The 15960-nt window shown below is 36.8% G+C and overlaps 1 protein-coding gene across 1 annotated transcript; it reads left to right on the forward strand.

The window, feature by feature from the left end:
- The first annotated feature begins 69 nt into the window (after window positions 1–69).
- ENKUR (enkurin, TRPC channel interacting protein) lies at window positions 70–15685 on the forward strand. Its single transcript, XM_013172038.3, has 6 exons — window positions 70–226; window positions 3311–3456; window positions 6676–6902; window positions 9022–9168; window positions 13180–13349; window positions 15225–15685. The coding sequence occupies exons 1-6, from the start codon at window positions 159–161 to the stop codon at window positions 15259–15261; spliced, it is 795 nt and encodes a 264-aa protein (XP_013027492.2). The 5' UTR covers window positions 70–158; the 3' UTR covers window positions 15262–15685.
- The last annotated feature ends 275 nt before the right edge of the window (window positions 15686–15960 follow it).

Genomic DNA, 15960 nt, shown 5'->3' on the forward strand with positions numbered 1-15960 from the left:
CGCCGCGGCCAGCTTCACCTCCGCCAAGCGCGCCTGCGCAGCCCACCGAGCGTGCCTGGGAGGGTGGGGGGAGTGATGGCGTAGCCCCGCCCACTTGGCGCGCTGTCACCTACCAACGCGTTTCCCTGGCAACCGCGGCCGCGACGCTGGGCCACAAGATGGCGGCCCCGGAGAGCATCTATAACCTCCTGCCCCGCCTGCAGGAGCGGCCCGCCAAGCCGCCCAGGTACGTGGGGCGGAGAGCACCGGCTCTGGCAAGGCGCTGTAGTGCTTTATTTTGTGGGTAACTTTAAAAAATAATAACAAATCGATTTTTTTGCAGGTAACTTTAAAAAAAATTTGAGTTTTTTTGCAGGTAACTAAAAAAATTTGAGTTTTTGAGGAGTTATCGCGCCTCTTGATGAGTCACCGGCTGGCATCTGAGGGTTTGCTGCCTGCTCCATGAGCTGATGATGATTCAGTTTGGTGCCTTCGGTGCCACCTCGCTCGGTGACAAAGAAGCTGCGAAGCCAACTGTCCCACGCACAGGAATTGCGTGACATCTTTGTTGTTCGCACTTTTAATGATTTTTCAGTAAGCAGCTGAAAAGCTCTTTTTTTTCAGTTTTTTTCTGTGTCACACCTGCATTCTCATGCGTCAGGTGTGTCTTCCGACATCATTTCTTTTGCTTCCTTCTCACCCCTTACCTTAAAAGCATTAAAAATGCCTTCTGCCCGCCTAGTATTAATCCTCTGAGAGTTTCTGTGAAGTTCATATTTGATGTACATGTTGTATTTTCAGGTTCCTGCTATTTGTATGAAAGAACACTGTTACATGTAGCATTTTGAGTGAAATGTGAACCCAGGCTATAACTCGGTAGCTTTAAAATGAATAGCAATATCTGTGGCATTTGTTAGAACAAAGGTACGAAGTCTGAATGCTTTTCAGGTAAAAGTGTTCAGACTTGCCAGATTTCTAGATCTGAACCTTTATACACCATATAAAAAATAGATGGTACATCCTTTTTGATTTCCAGTGTGAATGAAGGATACCTCTGTCAGGCAGAGTCCAGTGAAACAACATTATGGAAGGCAAGCAGCACACCAGGTCCTCTCCTGTCTTAATTCCTCTCAGGGATTTAGATACTGCATGACCATAGTCCATTAGGTTCAATATGGGCAAGGGATTCTTTGGGTTGTACACAGTCAGACTAAATCCCCTTCACATCTCATTGATTTACATTTTGTCACCTCACCTCCTGTTTTACTTTGCAATGTGCCAAGTACCCAGCTGGTAACAACAGTGTCAGAACTGGTTAACAGCATGACTTGAACATTTTTTTTTAATGCATACAAAATCTGGGGTCTTTTTAAAAATGAGATCATATATAATTCAATCTCAGCTGGCTGGATACTAGGCATGAAACCAGTGCAAGCATCTACATTTTTCCCAACTTTGATATACCAAGGGGAGGCCTAAGGAACTCACTGTCTTCTTACAAATATATTGTCTTTTTTCCCCTTACCAAATGCTGAATGGATTAAGATTCTGAAGTCCCCCATAACCACGTTTTCTTACTTGCAGCCCTCTCTAGCCATCTGTTATTGCTGCATGACACCATTTATCTACTGTTTTGGTAATGTGTCAGCAGTCACTGAAAACATGCAACTGCCACAACTCTTTGTCCAAAAAGAATGCCTATAGCCGTCTACAAAAGGCAATGTTAAAAGACAGCTTTAAACTTTATGCCAGTATGCAGTAATCTCAATACCTTCTCATTCACTTTCTGTTTTCAAGACAGTGTGAATACTAATAGGTCAAACTCCTCAAAATAAGTAAGTCATCATAAAGTCATTACCTTTCTCTAATGTGTGGCTACAATACTACTCTTACGAAATGGTGAGGAAAACAGTAGTTTCTGAATGTGGTGGGTTCATGCCTAAAATATGGCTGTTTGGCATGAATTTAACACACATACACACAAAAAAATCCTCCCATATAATTATAGGCTATTTCTGAAACTATATGTAATCTTATGTACATGATTAATATGACACGTTTCCTAAAGATGAACAAATTTTAAAAGGTACTTGAAGTAGCCTTAACTTCCTGAGTTCTGCTTCTTCAGGAAAGTGTCCATGCAAGCAATGTTTCAGATGGAGGCAAATCACTGCTGGTCAGCTAATGATCAGCATTTGCCTTCTTTCACAGCACGTTTGCATACTTTTGATTAAAGTGGAAAGTGCAGCGCCATATGCAACATGACACCAAAACAGTAGTGTGTGCATACGTCTTTTCATGTCTGAGATGCTGTGATTTTCATGTTAGCCTTCTAAGTCAATGCCAAAACCACGACAGATGACAGTAGTTCGGGCTCGTAGTTCAGGTCTGTGCCATTTAAGAAATACAGAGTTTGCTGTGTATCAAATCTCTTTTAATAACATATAACAAATGGTTCAACAGGAGCACTCAGACAGTGATACAGTGGCTAGACGTTAATAAGATAAGGTGATGTTCAAGGACATTCTGTCCAACTCTCAACAATGTTTGAAGTGTTTTCTGAAGCATGAGGTTTTACGTACCTCTAAAATACGTTTCATTCCACAGAATGAAACGTTGAATGTTCTCATTATCAATACAGATCTCATACCTTTTGAAGCCAACTGAGCTTTTTTTTCCTCTGTTATGTTTAATTACTGTTATGCAAGGTCCTACTGCAACTGCAGGTTCTGAAACATGAGATACGTTGGTGTTTGCATCTTCCTCAGACTACAGATTTTCAAATGTAGAAAATCCAACAAAGTAGGCTCATGATTAATATTTTCTTGTAGATGCACAACAACTACATATTTAGGATGCATTTTTGAACAAAACAAAAAGCCATCTAAACAAATATTTTTTTCAAAATGTAGTTAAAAATCAAAGACCAAAGTGTGTAACATATAACCTAATAAAAATAATGAATTCATGTTTTTGTCAGACTTAGTAAGCAATATTCAAAGCAGTGCTGAGCTTCAGAATGTCTTTGTTCAATATTTATATGATACAGGAACTGTTTCCTAGATTGTGATAATACTGGCCTTGGAGACACAAGAGGAGAACGAAGAAGCAAGCTAGCTTCAGAATCAGAAGTACAACTTCTCAGTGTGGTGCTGAGCGTAGTTTTAGGATGGAGGTTATATGAATGATGATGGCCTTTGTTTGGGGAGTACAAAACAAAATAGCTCAGCCTTCTGGCATGAACTACGGCAAAAATGTGTATTCTTTGAAGAGGTATTTTTAATAATTTTCTGACCTTTAACTTCTTTATGCTTATTGTTTAACACCAAAGGTATATATCAACATTTAGACCATCTGTGAAACATGAAACAGAGAAAAGTAAAGCTCAGTGGAAAACTATGGGGCCAGCAAAAGTTGCGGTGCCATCTCCAAAAAACTTTCTGAAGAAACATTCAAAGGAACCCAAGCTACCAGCGAGTAAGTGCATACATTAAATATGTGAAAGGCAATGTATTTTTTATTATATTAGAATTGATAATATTAATATTGAAAATAATATTTTTAGTTATGGAGGATCTGTTTTGTTTCATTTATTTAATTTTAAATGATTTTTGTAAGCTGGGGTTGTTTCTGTTGTTCCATTTATAGCCTCTATGCTACTGAAATTAATTTGCTTTTTCACAAAAATGTTTCTCTTATTTATCGCATAAAATACTAAAACAAGCAAAAAGGAGATTTTATATGTGATTAGTAAATACAGTGAGCATTTTCTGTCATGGTACAAAGCCGGGTGAAATATAAAGAAAAATTATCTCTCTTTTGCCTGCAGCTATTTAAATATGGAAAATATGTTGATGGTATGTTCTATCCTGCTGATGTTTCAATTTACAGTTATGTAATTTAGATTCGTATGTCATTCTTTCCTGCAACTGATCATTAATAATAAAGTATATAATATTAACAGGCATATTAAAATAGAACTAATTGTTTCTAGTGCTTGAAGACATGGAGTAGGTATGTGTGTCTGTCTTGATGTTATCACCAACATACAGCTTTTATTCTTCAGTATTCACTGTTGGCTCTTAATCCTGTAGCATTAAATTGGCAGTGTTCAAAGCATAGAACTTTTTTTTTTTTTGAGGGCTGCTCGTTAGAGAAATAAAAAAAATGGAATATTTTATTGCAAAGAACCAGTTTTCCACCATCCTATTTTCAGGCACAAACCATAATACTGGGTATGAGGAGTTGGCAGTTCTTATGTTCAGCTTCATGGCCAACTCTGCAAGGGTGGAATGACCTTCTTAGTACTGCTAGAGTTGTAAGTACGTTGCTGTCAGAACTTGTAATTGAATTAGAAAGTTTTAGAAATTAGAATTAGAAATTTAGAAATTGTTTTTAGCTTGGAAAAAAACAAAACAAAACAAAACAAAAAAAAAACAGAAGAACTTGAAGTACAATATTAAAAACTGCTGTGTAAGAGACTCTGTGAGTCAGCACCCAAACTTGCGTGGTACTTACAAATGACTTTAGCTCTGAAAATACAGGCTATCACAGGAGGCCTTGGAGGCTTAATGCCTCAGACAATACAGATTATTAGAACCTTAAGGTAAGCTTTGGTCCCTTAGGTCCTGTAGGCATCCTGAGTGGTTTTCAAATTAGGTCTTCACTTTTTCAGGGAAGTTGAACAGCATTCACTGTACCAGAATATAATACCTAATGGCATCTGAGCATTAATGCTTCCAAGCTCAAGAAGTTAAATTACTACACTAGTGTTTTAGATGAGCACAGGAAATCTAACCAGTTCACCAATAACTTGCAGCTGTCCATAAGATTCTTTTAAGTATTTCTATTGTAAAATTATGTTAACTGCTACAAACAGGCTATATTTTGAGATTGAGCACTCTGACCCATTTTTCTTAGAAAAGCAGCTCACAATATTTCTGTTTCAACTTGCTGATTCAGAACTTCATAACAGCAACATGTACTTGGGTGTTTGCACTTGGAGTCAATGTACTAGAACCTCAAAATGACTATGACACATCATAGCTTCCATCCAAACTAGTAATTTCATAACTACGATTAGATCCTAAGAGATCTTGAGAAGGAACTGCATCATTAACTCAGAAAGTTCTTATATCTTTGTTGGATGGAGTTTCATACTTATGTCAGAAAAGTTACATTGCTTAATGACCTCTTTTAAAGCATGAGACTTTTGAACCTAACCAGTTATCTATGAGGGATTATGGTATTTTGTTTATGATATCTGTGCCACCTTGAAAACTGATCCATCTAGTTAAAAAGTAGGTTGCAAGGACAGAACTGAAAGATTGATTTTTTTTTCCCCTGAAGTCTGGGATAATGTCATTCTTCTAGAGTTTGATTATTCAGCAATTCCCTACAAAAAGTATGTTTCCTAATCTTCAGCTGAATCTTGTTTTATTACTGGGCCCTGGCATTCATTTTAAGCAAACTCTGTTGCTGGCTCTAGAAGTAGCAGTGCCTCCCAAACAAGTGTTCTGCAGGTAAGGGTGAGCAGGTGCTCACTGAGATGCTGGTTTCCAAAGTAACATCCTCGGAGAAACAGATTTAAGTCTGTGTCCTGCAGTACTAAGTTATGGCAAGCTATCAGGTTGTAAAAACAAATCCCAGAAAACCCCTGGTTCTTAGGGCCAGTATCAGGAGCCAGCTGTTGCAGGAACGAGCTCTGTCACGTGATGTTACAGACTTATTTTCTGTCAAAGAAGAACACGAACTCAGACAGCCTGAGTCAAACGATTGTAGCTTCTTCTGAGTTCTCTCTGATAATGACCGTAAGTTAGGGCTGTATCTGTTGGGAAATAAGGTGGGGAATGAATTGTCTTTTATCATTCACCTGAAGTGAGACTACTCAGGAGGCTGCTGACCTTCTGTTGGTACATTGAAGAAAAGATTACACTAAAAAGGCAAGGGTTCTTGTGTTCTCTGGAGAAAGGATTACAAGAAGTTGTTTATGAGCGTCATGGAAGAGTGAGAACACGACTACTCCCTAAGGGAAGGTGAGCCAGCAATTAAGGGTGACCACAGCGCCGGCTGGGCAATGACCTCACCTACAGCAGCAGGCCCAGCACAGCAGAGGTGTGCAAGCAGAGTGGGGTGGTGATGAAAAATGGGCCTTATCGATGGCCTAGGCAAAGTGGGGTAGCAGGCCAGGTCCACTCTCTGATACCACACAGCTCTTCAGGAGTAGGGCTAAGGGCAGGCACGCCTGCGAGCCAGCTAAGCCACGGACTGACAGCCCAGGGCTGAGCTGAAATGGGGCTCCTGGGCTGTGGGGTGGATGCACCAGGTGGGGCTGGTTAGGATCTACTAGTGCTCTCAGGGTCTTGACAATGAGCATCTCTGATAAAAGTAGTTTTAATTACATTTTAAACAAGTCTCATGCTACTGCAGTTAAGAGGTAATGAGTGGCATAGTCTATGAAAACTCATCTACGAAACAGCATAGTATTTCCTAAGCTATGTAACTTCTATTATTCCCAACAAGCCTACTAGTTTTCATTATAGTACGTTCCCCAACAATCCTTTCAGCGTAGATACAGTTGCTTTCTGTTTTTATGTAATTTTGTACATAATTTTTCTCTCTTCAAAAATGTAATAACATTAAATTGCAAAGCTCTTTAAGGTTATCACTGAGAATGTTTACATGCTTAATTCACAGGAAAAAAAGAACAGGATAGTAAGAAATTGCCTGCATTATCAGTCCCACTGAGGACAGATCACCCAGTTATGGGAATTCAGAGTAAAAAGAATTTTATAAATACAAATGCAGTTGCTGCTATCACAGGATTGCCTAAAAAGCCTCAACCTATTTATGTTGATAGAAGACAAGGAGACAAATATCTGCTTGAAACTTCAGGACTTGTTCCAAAATATATTAAAAAAAAGGTAAGTTTTATTAAATTATAGTGAAAATACTAGTAGCAATGCCTATTTTTAGATTCTTTATTGCATTCTCATATGAAACGTTTATGTGTTTTTTAGATATTTAAATACCACTGCTCTTTGTGGTAGACCTTTGAAATTCACCAAGGAGAAATCACTGGCACTAGAGTTGTTACTTGCCTTTGCTCTGTATTCACTTGCTTATGCTCTCAGCAAAAATTTTTCAGAATGATGCTGCTAAAGCAATAACAAATGTGTTGCATTGGGAACCCAGGGAGTAACTAATAGAGACACAAAGAGCTGGACTCAATTTCTTCAACTTCTGCTCACTCAGCAGTCTTTCAGAGATGCTGGCGAAGAGATAGGGCCTATTGGACAAAACAGGGTGAGGATATTATTGACAACATCTTTGCTAACCTCGTTAGAAGGGCTTTTAACTGGAGGTGGTATTAAAAGCTTACAGTTCAATCAAGGAACAGAGGTCAGGATGATAAGTACATAGGGCAGGGTAGGGGGAGTGAGAAGGTGAGAAGGACAGATCAAACTCTTTGGAAGAGGGTCTTCCTCAAGTATCAGTACACAGTTGTACACAATCTGCGAGAGCAACAGAAGAAGCTAGAGCTCTGTGTGCAGGTTCAGAGCTAACATCATCGGAATAATGGAGACATGGTGGGAAGCTCTTCTGCCTGGAGTCCTGTGGATGGATGGCTGCACGCTAACTCTTTAAGAAGAGAAGTGCTTGCCCTTTGGCTGCAGGAGTGGTTCAAATTTATGGAACTCTTCTATGGAATTGCCAACAGGCTGGATGAGCTCATGGATCAGAATCAGAGGAAAGGCCAGTAAGCATCACAAGCATGGTTGTTCCAGACCATCTAGTCAGGTGAGGAACTGGATGGAATCTCTTTAAACAACTTGAGGAAGTCTTCAGATCACAAGCAGACATTCTCATGGAAGACTTCACCCTCCTTGATATCTGCTGAAAGACCAACACAGTAGGATGAAAGCAATCCAAAGGTTCCTGGAGCATGTCAGCAACAGCTCCTTAACACAGATGGTGAATGAGCCAACTATTGGTCATGCTCTTCTAATTCTGCTACTTGCAAACCAGGAAGAACTGATCAGTGGTGTAATGATCAGTGGTAACCTAGGCTGTAAAGCCATTAAGTAGTTCAAGATCCTCTGTTCCTCAGGGAGACAGGTGATAGTGTACAGACCCTGTACTTCAGGAGAACAGACATCAGCTTACTCAGGGAACTAGTAAGCAGGACCCCATGCGAGACAACTCTAAAAAGCAAGAGTTGAGAGAACTGGCATGTCTTCAGGGTCAGTCTTCTCCAAGCTCAACAGTCCATTCATGACTGAGTGTTATGCAAAAAAAGACAAGATATATCACGTAGCTTATAACAGCAGATGCAAAAACATGAACAAGCAGCCCTTGTGATACCTTTGTTTGGCTAACATAGAGTGCTACCCTACACTAAAAGATTTGTGAATCATTTAGCATTTGGTAGAAACAAGGTAGACTCAGGTACCTTCTGAGACAGCTAGATAGGCTTCATTTAGTAAAGGATAAGGCAAAATAGATGTGTACCCCAAGTGCATCTGGGATATTCAGAATTTTTTTTTCCTCCCAGAGACACAAATCTGCCATATCCATTATGAGATAGTCTGTCATTCCTATCTTGTTAACATTGTTCAGTATCTTCTGTGGCATGCTATGTTTCAGCAAAAAACAGGATACTGGAAGAATTTCAAAGAAAGTATCCAAGGAATGTGCATTCCAGACAGTAGAACTTGGCACCATGTAAAATGTAAACTAGCTTTCTGTCATTAACAAATTTCAAACTCCTCACTCAAGCATCAGTTTGAATAAATAAATGTTTTGGTTTCTGGATTCTCTTATGAAGTTTTGAAAAAAAAACACGAAGGGAATTCTTTATATGTCTTTCTCAGACTACGAAGAGAATTACATTTCATACTTCTAAAAACATGGTGATTTAAAATTTTATTGCTCAGTGGAACAAAATTCCATTTCAAACTGTCTTTGTAAAACTATAGATCAGAGGTATGTCATTGTTTTCTTCTTTAAAGCACATTAAGACACTTCTTCTTGCACTTATAGGATTATGGCATTACACCAAAATATGTGACACGGAGAACTGAAGAAATGAAGAGAGCTCAGAAAGAACATGAGACCCATGTCTTGGAGTATCTCAAGGAAAAAGCCATGAAGCAGTTATCTGATGAAGAAAGGGAAAATCTTCTACAGGTGCATATTTTGACGTAGTATAATTAGTAACATGTACATAAGATTAATGAGGTAATGTAAGTCAATATGACTAATAAAATAAAATTAGATCTTTAAGCAAGGCAAACGAATTACCTACTTTTTCACTAGATGGAGCTATAGAACAGTTGCAAATTCAGCTGCAGGGAGCTGATCTATCTATAATTTTAGTCTGGTTTTACAGGTACTTCAATTCTGTTAGATTCATGTCCTCTTTAATTACTTGGAATTTCAGTGAAACTTAAAGAAATGCAGAAAATAACCTATATGGATCTGGAGACAGTTCTGACTCTCTACTTGTGAATGATAAAAAATACAAATCATGCTTTTTTCTTTTTTTTTTTTTTTCCTGATATATATCATCATTGCTACATTTATTGGCAGTTTCTGTCTTCATCTCATGACCTCACTGGCTAAAACAAAAGGCTATGCTTTTAAATGTGGCAAAACCAGCAAACAGAATTAAATTGCAATATATATGTAGAACAATGACTGGAAAATTCTATTTTGTCAAGCTCTTTTGTATACTGTCTTTCAGAAAGTTTTATTGTACAAGTCTTTCTAAAATTAAATAATGCCATAAAAAGAGAGAAGTAAAAAAGAAGACAAAAAGAGAAAATAAACATTTTAAAATTATATCCAATTTTTAAACTGGAATTTCTCATAACCACTTTTTAGCCAAATTTCCTATGAAGATTAGGCTTACATTACTGTGGTATCTGTTTGTCGGTCTGTTCCTTAATGTCTTTGGATCTTGGCAGACATCTGAAGCAAATTAGCAGGTGGATTGACATCTCGAAGATGCTAAATTCCCACAAAAAAATCAGCAGAATAACTAGAGACAAAACCCAGTGTCTAACTTACTTGCAAAGATTAACTGGGAGAGAAGTGAGGGTATTGCATTGACCACAGTATAAGGAATATAATAGCAAGGGGGAAGATGAACATACTGTTACGGTGAGGAAGGCATGGGACAGCCTGATGGTCCAGCAAGTTGGCTGTGCAGCAAAAATATGTGTGAAAGAAGGCATGTGAGTACAGCTGCTCACAGATCTGATTTTGTTTGATTAAAATTACGTTCTTTATTATTAAAATACAAGAGTGAGCAGAAATCTTTTTTTTTTAATTAAAAAAAAAAGGGGGGGGGTATTTTTGTTAAATCAGTATTTTCTTTTAAATTTTTTCTTTTAAATTTTTCAAAAACAGTCATGGGCCAGATGACTTACATAGATATATCTTCAGGAGGAATTAGTGTCCTCAGGGTATGAGACTTCTACCCAGTGCTCAGCTGTAGACACATGGGAAATCCTGTCTTTTAAAATAATTGACATTGCTATTGAACACATGTGCACTATCTGATTTGAAAGAATATGTGGCAATAGATGTCTGAGAACAAAATCAAACCTTATGAACCTACAAAAATAAATGGAAGTAATTTGTGCCAACATTTTTGAACTACATATCCATTATGCTTACTTTGGTTGAACTTTCATGAGAATAAAAGAGAATGTTGATAAATGCAGTACATATTTCTCACTGATCCAGGGTGTATTAGAATTCCTTATATAGAGTTAGATCTTCAGTTTGTGGTCTAGCCCAGAGCAGTAGTGGTCAGCATATTACATTGCTGTTGGAAGAGCTGTGAGGGAGATTTTTACAAAGGGAATTTTGAACTGCTTTTGATCTCTTTGCTCTACAGGGATGGAGTAAGTTGTGATGAGTGGATGTTCTAATGTGTTTTAAACCCCGCTGTTTTCAATGATTTCCAAACCAGTTTTTACTGATATAGAGAAAGTAGAATTATTCAAAAAGTTTTGAATGACTTTTCTTTCAAAATATCAGAAATACTGTATTTATTTTCATGACCATATATCTGTAAAGTAAACTTTAGGCCTGGTAGACTAGAAGCCTTATATAAGTGCTTTACAACCTTAGATTAAAAGACAAGTAGCATTACAAGACAGTAAATAAACAGCCTTGCACATTGCTCTTCTTTCATGTGTTGAGACAGAGTTTTTAAATTTAGGTAGGTATTTGTATATGAAGATTGTTGGAATAACCTCTATAGGCAACACCAAGTCAATACCTGGTATGAATATACAAAAAAATATGAATTTCTGTGCAACAAATACACTGCTTTGAATTAGTAAAATATCAGTGCATATTAAAATGTATGTTATGCTTAGTAGGCATTTGCAGGGAAAGGGCATTTTTCCTCTTAAATCCATTCATACAGTGGACCAAATCAGACAAGTTTTTAGGCACAAGAGTCCTTGAGATCTAAAACGGAAGCAACAGATTCAAAGCTAGGATTAAGAATAATTCTTGTAAATGGGACTTCAGCAAGGTAATAATCAAGTCTGGGAGAAAAGATGAATAGTGGAGAAGAAGGACCTGAATTTGGAAATCACAGTGTGCCATGAAATTAGCGTATCAGTTGAATCACAGAGGAGAGTTGAAAATGTAGTTCCTGGGAGATTAACTTCAGTTCTTCATTTCTGAAGATATTTTGTGATATCCCCTAAGGAAACAAAACTGAGAGCCAAAAAAATGAAGTTGTTTTGGAAAAGTGTTCTCTCACCGATAACCATATTGTATTGCTTGCTGATTGCTGTATGAGTTCCTTATAGTAGGTGTGATTATTAAGTTCACGCATACAGTCTTCTTGAGGATGTTTGTGCATTGAATAACCTACGCTCAGCTGTGGTATAGGCAATATACAGGATGTGCAGATTTTGGTCATACTCTTTCGAAGAGAAAGTAAGAGCATGTGTTGCACTAATTGTGAGGATGTAAAGGCAAGTTTTAAATTTTATTGAGTATGTTTCAGATTATTGCTTTTTGTTTGTTTGTTTGAGGCAGGTTTTTAGTCCTGGGCTTTTATATGTGGCAGATACAGTTCACTTTAGTAGTTCTTTGTGTAGCCTCACTCCAGAAAGGTGGCAGTTGTTTAAATTTTTGGTGATAGGGTCAGTGACAGCTACATTTTTTTTAGTCCAAATTATAAAGAAGTTGCATGTGTATGTTATTGTAGATGTAGATTAGGAAGGGAATGCAATTATTTAGAATTTCTTCTAAATAGCTCATAACAGTTAAAATACTGTGAGATCAGTTAGGTGCCCTTGGTCTGAAGAAGGTTTCAGTTGCTGGAATAGAAGCTGGTGGTGAGGCAAACTGTGTGAGAATGCCATTGAATTTGGGCTGGATTTCCAAGCACTGGTATTCTTGTGATCTCTTAAGGTCAGTAGCACCATGTGCGATGCAGTGGTATCTGCAGCAGCAAGGTTGCTGTTTATGAGGGGAGTGGTTTCTGTGGTGAAGTTTATAAAATAGTTCCTGTTGCATTTTGGAGAAAAGTAGTCATTTGAGTGACATGAGTTTTGGGGGAGCTTTTATGAACCCTAGAAGTTCCTCAGTGAGCATACTAGATTTAGATACAATAGAGCATTTAAAGTTGCCTACCTGTCCATTATTGGCAGCATAGAAAGTTTCTTACATAGCATAAGGAAGCTTCACTCTTTGTTAACTTTATACAGTTTTTTTCTTGAAGATACACAGGACTGGAAATGAAGTGTAGAGTCTTCCTTGAGTTCCTGGTAGGCTGTGGAGCTGACTGTTAGTCACACTGATATACTTTGTCAGTTTAGAATTTTTGTAGCTCCTCCTTCATGGGCTAGTTTGATGATTACTTGGTTGTTGCCTACTAAAGACTAATTTTTTCTCTCCAAAGCACAGGGTTTTTTGAAGATCATTCCTTATATTATATCAAAATGAGTCAAAATTATTTCTGTTGCAGCTACCCTGACTTTTAAGCATTTAATTGATTTAGTCCAACTATTTAAGATGATTAAACACTATTCATATATTTATCTATTGTTTTAACATTGCTGTGACACTTAAAGACAATTAAAAAAAAAAAACCTTGCAATGTGCATATTATTCTTAACGAAGTACATTTTTCTCATGTATTTCCTTTTCTTGTGATGGCACTAGGGGCTGAAAAAGAACTGGGAGGAAGTGCACCATGAATTTCAGTGTCTTTCGGTGGAAATAGACACCATACCCAAGAAGTTGCGCAAAGAAAAGCTGGAATCACAGATGAAACAACTGGAGCATGACATAGATGTAATTGAGAAGCACAAAGTTATCTACATTGCAAATGAGTAAGGACTGTTTTTCAGATATTGCCTCTTTTCTCTTTCTATACCCCCGTCCTTCCAAGAAAAAAAAAACAAAACACTAAAAGCTCAAAAGAAATTGAAACTTTCAACTATTCAGAAGAAGGTAATATTCAACTAATATAAGTATGTAGCTTCTTATAAAAGTTGTTACATATAGTTAATTCTCATCTACATAATTCACAGGTTTTTCAAATAAAATGTTTAATATAACTTCAAGTGTATAAACATGATTTTAATCTATTATTCTTTGTAATTTTTATCAACTACTAAAATGTCTATAAATATCATACAAAAAGCATAAGAAATACTCTTTTGTATGTTTGGAGCACTTCTGTCCCTGCGTAGCCAAAACTAAGTGGAATAATTGACTGCTGAAGACAGCTTGGTAAATACAACTTCAGGGTGGGATGGCTTCTGGTCTAGTTATTAAAGAGCTGTTGTGCTTTACTTAAAAGCTTGAGCGATTGTATTTCTAAATGGCTTGGCTTCTACATAACATTTTGTGTATTCATTTTTTGTTACCAAAAACGAATTTTGTAGCAGAAGCCTATAATAATATAGGAACTTATGCAATATGGATACCACATGTAGCTTGGTATGCTGCTGTAAAAAAGAACACCATAATACTATATTAAATCTACAACTAAAGTACAAAAATGTGTTCTGATTGCTTTTATATGTGTAAAGTTAGAATGAAAACAATGTATTACTATGTGAGTCATGACCTAGGCAGAAATGATACTGACATAGTGTACTGCAATTATTTCCATAAAAAGAAAAAATGCTTTTCTTTCCTACTGCTTAACCTTTACTTCAGAACACAGCTTTTTCTGTATTATTTTAATTATTTCCATCAGCAGCTGTTGTGACTTCATAATATCTGACAGCAGCAGAGGATGATGTCAAGAATTTTAAATAAACTATTAAAAGACAAATTTTCATGTGCATTAGTTAATTTCATAAATCTGTCCGGAAAGGACCTTGAAGACTTCACAGTGATTCTAGGTTATATTTCTTGTGCATCTTAAACTTGTCTATGACATACACTAAGAAAGCTTGGGGTGAGCAGGAATGTGTATTTTGTTGTTTCTAACTTATAGTAAAGCAATAATGTCTATTTTTGAAAGGTATAAAATAAGCTGAAAGAAAACTGTGGTTTCAAAAAATATGAAATTCATTTACTGTTTACTCAAAAAAAAATCATACTATATATTTTAACAAAACCACACTGACTATAATCACTTAATAACATGCCACATTATCTGCTAATGAAGTACAAGATAATTTCTTAAGAAATGCAATATAACCAAACATGGCTGGTTTTTGTGGCTTAAGATAAAAAGGCAGCTTTTGACTTCAAAACAGCATGCATTCCCACTGCCTCAGTCTCATTTTTTTTAGACCATTTGGCTGAGTTATGCTGAGGATCTGGATTTGGATCTTCCCTTTATCATCAGTACTAACTTTATGAAAATGCTGGTGATTGTGTATCCCAAAAGTTAGAAAAAGCAACTAGCCCACACTTATTTGGATGTGTATTCTATGAGACCTTATATCAACACTAATGATTATGGAAAAATGTATTAAAATGAAAACCTTTTAAAGTACACAGGGAAGGATAATATTCTCACCATTTAGCTCTGGTAACATAAATTTACAGAATCCAAAGAATGTAACTCTGTATTTATACCTTCAGGAAATGCCAGTAATTGAAGGTGTAATGTTTGAGTCAACTAACGTGTGCTTGTCATTATAACTAAAGAAAAATTATGAATTAACTCAATTAATCTGATAGATTTGTTCCTTCATAAAAGATATTAAATAATAATATAAGCAAATCTCTGACTATTCTTACAGGGCCGCCTTTCTCCAACCTGTATCTTCAGAACTGTAGGTCCTTGCTATGGTATTGTGTGGAACTCCCTAGAGGCAGCTCAGGTTGAGACCTGGTGTGCAGACCTGAGAGTGGAACTTTTACTGGGGTATTTATAAACTAAGGGAAATTATAATGTTCTGTAGTTAGAAAACATTCTAAACTATCTTCTTGGTTTAAAAACAAAATATAACAAAAACCTAGCATATAAAAGCATGTCATCTCAGACATTCCTTAACATTTCAACATTAAAATGCTTCTTGTAACTTTGATTTTATTTACAGTTCTATAGATTTTCTTCAGCAGGATCTTCCAACCTCCCCCAGCTTGACTTTATGGCATTTTTATAGTGACACAAGCTGCTGGAGGTTTTTTCTGAGGTTTTCAATATATTCTGAGCACTTGCTGAGGAGGCAAGTTGTGTAACTAAGCAAATGTGTTAAGTATGTAATTCAAACTTACTGCTGCCAATGGTAACCTTTCTACTGACTGTGACAGTTGGCACGTGATTAAAAAATTTGATGGGAAACTAAAGCAGACTCAAGATGGATCAAATGCTTTCCTAGAAACAACTGTACTTAGAATGGATGATTTTATTTTATTTTATTTTATTTTATTTTATTTTATTTTATTTTTCTACACCTTGACTTTCCAGATCATAATTTCCAGGTGTTTCACCCTCACAGATGGACTGTAGAATATATACCAGTCCTGACTAGA

This window comes from Anser cygnoides, chromosome 2 (assembly GCF_040182565.1).
Source record: "Anser cygnoides isolate HZ-2024a breed goose chromosome 2, Taihu_goose_T2T_genome, whole genome shotgun sequence".
Classification (NCBI taxonomy): domain Eukaryota; kingdom Metazoa; phylum Chordata; class Aves; order Anseriformes; family Anatidae; genus Anser; species Anser cygnoides.

Bases quoted from the DNA above. Each gene is read 5' to 3' on its own strand.
- ENKUR (XM_013172038.3), top strand. From the start codon at position 159: ATGGCGGCCCCGGAGAGCATCTATAACCTCCTGCCCCGCCTGCAGGAG. The intron at 3,457-6,675 runs GTAAGTGCATAC...CTTAATTCACAG, and splicing joins GGAACCCAAGCTACCAGCGA to GAAAAAAAGAACAGGATAGT. The intron at 13,350-15,224 runs GTAAGGACTGTT...CTATTCTTACAG, and splicing joins GTTATCTACATTGCAAATGA to GGCCGCCTTTCTCCAACCTG.